This window comes from Amblyomma americanum, chromosome 1, assembly GCF_052857255.1.
Source record: "Amblyomma americanum isolate KBUSLIRL-KWMA chromosome 1, ASM5285725v1, whole genome shotgun sequence".
NCBI classification, from domain to species: domain Eukaryota; kingdom Metazoa; phylum Arthropoda; class Arachnida; order Ixodida; family Ixodidae; genus Amblyomma; species Amblyomma americanum.
In genome coordinates this window covers 317,142,193-317,147,619 of record NC_135497.1, presented here as the reverse complement: position 1 = coordinate 317,147,619, position 5,427 = coordinate 317,142,193, and the positions used below count along the sequence as shown (strand labels likewise).

Here is a 5,427-nt window from a genome sequence, read left to right as displayed (position 1 = left end):
AGAAAGGCTAAGAAATTGTTGTTGTTGAAAATATGTAATAGGAATAACGGGTTTATGGAAGGGGATATCAGTGGTCGAGTCCTCAGTCCAGGGCTCCGATGGCGAGGACTACTGACCTGGCTCGTTCGACAAACGTTTTTTGCTCCTCGAGGTGAGGGTCTCATAGGAAAAGAATTAGGTCACCTTTTTGCGCGCAGAACTTGCGTTGCGCCTGAAATGATTTCGGGTCAATATCGCATAGTTTACGTGGGCTGGCGTATGTCATGGTGTGGAGATATCGGAGATGGCACTCTTCTGACTAATGGAGCCCTTAAGCAGGGCGCGCAAGCGTTCGCCTCTCAATACGGAGTGGCTGAGGTATGTCTGAGGTGCAAGGGAGCGATTAGGTATAGCGATGAGGATCAGTGCCAAGAATCAGTGAGGAGGATGAGGATCAGTGTTCAGTGCCAAGCCAGGAAAGAACAGCTAAGTCCGAACTGAGTGCATTTCACGGCAAAGATACCTCTTTCCCTGCCTCTCTTCTGACCACAATATTCCTCTTTATCTACTGATTTTTCCATTCCTTAGTTTTCCTCTAAGCTCACCAGGACACAAAAGCCGAAGGCCTCCAGGAAACATAAAGTAAGAGAGGCTGAGAGCTTCGCGAGAAAGTATACCAAGCCTTTCCTCTGCTTTTCTCATTTTTAACAGAGCTCCTGTGGAAAGCTACTTATTCGTTCGCAGTTGTTGTTGACCTTACAAACAAAAAATGGCACACAGCCATACTCTTCTTTGTTCGTCTACGTCTTGTTCTTCATCTTCTTTATGGAAGCCTACATAGATAACATTTCAACTATGAGTGTCTCCGGACAACAGCAGAAGCTTGCGGACGGGAGCAACAATGAGGTCCCGCGATTGTAGACGTAAAATGAATTCCTGCATTGGGATAAATCGCATGCCCCGGGACCTCGGAAATAATGGCGACTTGTCTCCTTGCGCACGCGCAAAGCGAACCGGATGGAGGAGAAAAAGAGGGACTCCAGTACTATCCTCGAGCCGCGCGAGACATAGAACGCACGCCATCTTTTTTTCGAACCGTTCTTCGATGATGCGTCGCAGAGCTATGTGCGTCCACCCAAGCTGTCCTGACCGGCCCACTGCTCAGCTCCATCCACCTCGTTCCGGTCTCCACCTTGCGATGCAGGATGATCTTGGACAAGGAGCTAAACGCTGTTGTGAGGCCCGCCGGAACATCGCAAACCGCGTCAGGCGGCCAGCGGGAGAGCCACCAGCAGCTGAGGTCGCCAAGCGCTTCGGGGACTCGGTCCGGCGCCTCGCCCTTGCCTTCGGAGAAAGAGGCGCTGACGACTACCACCACCACGACTACCGGAAGGGGCGCTTGGGCTCCGAGAAGCGTGTGTGCGGGAATGTAGACTGTCGGGCGCAGCCGTCAGCCGTCCCCCTAGAGACAGGCAAGGTGAGCTTGCTTCTGAGCCCCGTTGGTTTGCTTTTGTGCTCTGTTCGAATTTTCCTGTCAGGTGTTTGTCCGAACCTAGGAAGTGTGCGAGGAAGTGTCCAGATACTCACACATTAAGTTTTGATGTTACTTGCCCGCCAAGAGCTCAGCGTGCTCACACAAGATGCAGCTATCGGTCATCGGACACATATTGTGAATACCATGGAAAGCTGTAAACCTGCACGAGTCCAAAACTACTCGCGAATACGGTCCCCCCGTAAATATATATGAAGACCGCTTGTTCCACCATGTGATTAAATGACGGCTTGTATGGGCGCCTGCAGCAGGCGCCAAAGCTTTGTTTCATTATTGGGTGAGTCAAAGCAAGGTTTCAGAATGCTCGTTGGTAAAAAGTGGTATACGGAACTTAAGCTTTACGGCAAGCGCAGCAATTTCACCGTTTCTGATGTCAAAATTTAATGCTGCTCAATTACTGAGAACTGCTGAGCTTCACCTATCAACCTGCTGAGAAAATTTTAAAGCGGTCATTTATCTATGCCGAATGAGGTTGGTGAAAACAGGAAAGTGACTTTGCCTGTAGCAAGGAGTAAATTCTGTGGGCAGCTGTTTCCACCTTTCATAGAGGCGCCGGTAGCGCGAGTGCTCCCGCTTTCCACATCGTCGGCATCCATGAATAGTTGTTTTAACTGGAAAGGAACCTAGTGCTGCCCATACTGCAATCCTGACGCCTCCACAAACAAGGCTACGATTTCCGCGTGGTTATTAATGATGGTTATTCAGTACAGTTACGATTGGCTGATTAGCCACTGTAGTCTGGTCTCCTTCGCCAAAGCACCGCGAATTCGTGCCATAACGAATAGAGACCGAAGTACGGCACCATGTCGAAAGGCCACCGCGCACCCATAAATCTGCAACCTTGGTCTTGTGAAGTGCTGTCACATGCGTAACAATTCTTAGAAGATTAATACGTGTTAGACGAATTAAGTGTGGTAGGGCGGCGAACTGAGATCATTAAATTCGGGCACAGTTTTGAGAGCTCTAAAGTAAATTCCCCGTAATTGCTAAAGAAAATAAAATTTCAGAGATGAACTTATGACGTAAAAGTCTTGTGCACATCACTTAAAATCGATTTGAATAGAGATTAGGAAATACGAGTGTACGATCAGTTTTACCTCGAAGCAAAGTGTTTAATCCTTACATTTGGAGTTGGTGGTGAGATAGACCGCATAATACTAAATATTTCTCATTTTATTTTCACTGATAATGATTATAAATGTGCCGTTGTTATTTTTACAGCATTTGTATAACACAACCAAGGCCAATTAGAGATGTCGTCAATTCTTTAATCACACATCAACACATCATCACTACCTTGACCGTGCTCATCCAATTCACCTCATCGGTCAACAGTTTTCACAAAACCTAAAAACCTAAATTCACTGTTTACGCAGAATTTTACCATCCTGTACTGCTGAGTAAGATTTGAATCAGCACGAGTGCTTGTTTATTTGCGTTTATGAATTCTAATTCATTGTGCCTTTTCGTTTACCTAATATTCTTGCTCACATATTGCCGGCTGCAGCCAATAACTGAGTCCTCGAACCCGTTTCCAGTGGAGCAAGACATCGGCTGGGGCCCCATGAATCGTCACCTGTGTGGTGCAGACTCCGCAGGCAAAGGCCCCGGCTGCCATCGCTTCGTCATGGCGGCCGAGTTCCTGCACCTTGGAGGGTGTCCGGGAGCGGTGGTGCTGCTGCCCCTGCCAGCCGCATTCGTAAGTGGCGTCTCACAGCCGCATGCGCAGTACGTCCTCCCGCGCCGTTGTTTAGCTGACAACGCAACCGCACATGCCATTCTTGACGGTACACCATGAGCGTTTTTGTGGCGCAAGGTATTATGCAAGTCATGGTGAAAATTGTTGGTATCCGCAGCTCAACAAATCACAAAGGTAACGTGTGCCAGGTAGATATTTTTCGGTGGCTAGTTTTTTACATCCACCTAGCGATATGAGGTGAACGTTGATATGCACGAAGCAGCAGTTCTTAAATGCGTTATTAGGCCACATAAACGAGACAAATTTAATTTGCGAAGCCTCAGTGCATTTATAGCCGCATTACTGGGTCCCTGCTGCTAATTAATAAGCAGTCACTTTCGGCGCAACGGTGTTCTTTGAGGGGTTAGCATATGTAGCAAAGACAACATATTGCAAGGCTTCGTGTCTACAAACCCTGTCCTGATTACCATGTCAGTATCCGAGATTGCGATGCGCGTTATATTTTGCGGCTTATCAGGAGCTCACTTTACCACTAAAGCATGTAGCATAGCATGAAGCACTAAAGCTAAAGTGGTCGTCCTTCTTATTTGCGGCGTTGTATTTGTGTTTATCTTAAGCTCCTGCATCCCCAACCAGTATCTCATTTCACCTCGTGTGTATAGCGTACTTAAACACATTACCTGTCGATAGCAAAATAGAGTTGAGGTTTATGTGCAGTTCATTCGGACAGTCGTTCAAGAACATAGGTAATAAGGTATATGTAATCTAGAGCAAAGCGAGGAGTGCAAAGGAGGAACTTCAAGGGTTACTGGACGCTCGCAAACAACGTAGTTTTATTTCTGAGTCTTTCAGGGGAGCACGAAAAAAGACCTCGCCACGTGGCCGGAATGAAAGACAGGTAGCGAATCCGGCTTCTCGCTGTTTCCAGTCGCGCTTTGTCCAGAGCATCCAGCCTTATTCGATGGCTACCACATCATGCCCAGAATAACTCTTTCGTGTATTGTGGCAGGCACCTCATGGCCTCTGAGCAACTCTTACGTACAACGCACCACTTAGGAAATGTTGGTGTACACCCTAAAGCGCTGATGACGGAGTTTTTAAGGCGACAGCCTTAGGGCCATCATGGTAGACACGATTTGTGGGTTATCTGAAATTGTACGTTCCACCTATCAATCAAATAAAACGAAAGATGAAGAAACGTCGACGGAGATGGGACAGGAGCCCATAATGGGCAGAACCTAAGGGATTAGGAATCAATCGCCTTAACTATTCGGCGACTTAGTCCGACGGAAAGAGGATGTTTAGAAGGCATTGGTCGTAACTTAAAACAGGATATAGTGAACACATCAGATATAACAAAGGTATAGTAGGTTGTAACGTGAAACTGAAATTACCTCGAGAAGCATGAGGTGATCGTATTGAGCTTAAGAGCTTACCAGGACAACGGAAATTCTTTCGTTTCGATGGATGGAAGTTGACTTAAGTGCTCTTCAAATTTGTTTCTTAATGTCCCAAATTCGAATCGGGTGGGGAGAAAATTTTGAATGGAAATTTTTCGCCAATATTTGAGTATATTACTTCTGCACAAATATAAACATGACCATAAAAAAGCCACCAGATCAGATTTTACTTAGATGAAAAGTTGGGTCGAGTGTCCTACTCATCTGCAAAGAACTCACACTAGATACTCTATCCAAGCCGAGTGTCGCCAACGAAGAAGTCATGAAAACAGAATTGATAAGAGTCGCGGAACACTCATCTGCGTCGCCAATTCTTCAGAATATTTGACTGATCATTCTAAAGTTTCATTACGGCTGCAAGAATTGCATGCAACGGCCACGTAGGGTACTGGAAAAAACAGCGGCAAGATGCAAAGCAGCGAACCTGCTCGCATACTGAAGGATACTTTCGTTCCACTTGTGCAGAAAATGCAGTATTCAAGAATGTAAGTAGAGAAACCTCTTGCGTTGAGGCATTAGGGTGGAGTGTAACTGAAGGAGCAGCGGGCATTTTCGAAGGTGTTTCACTCTGACAGCAGCTGCACCTCAGTGTCTCATTTAGTATGAACCCAAACGCGCTTCCGAAATTCCTGATGAAAAGTGTGCTGCATTGAACGCTATTTCTAAGTGACTATGGCCGGGGTCCCTCCGGTTGATTCACAACCCTCATTCACGTTTTCTTTCATTTGCAGACTGCG

General features: G+C 46.6%; 1 protein-coding gene across 1 annotated transcript; it reads left to right on the top strand.

The window, feature by feature from the left end:
* Positions 1–1,085: 1,085 nt before the first annotated feature.
* Positions 1,086–3,192, top strand: LOC144098826 (uncharacterized). Its single transcript, XM_077631725.1, has 2 exons — positions 1,086–1,456; positions 3,070–3,192. Exons 1-2 carry the CDS (start codon positions 1,088–1,090, stop codon positions 3,097–3,099), a joined length of 399 nt encoding a protein of 132 aa, XP_077487851.1. The 5' UTR covers positions 1,086–1,087; the 3' UTR covers positions 3,100–3,192.
* The last annotated feature ends 2,235 nt before the right edge of the window (positions 3,193–5,427 follow it).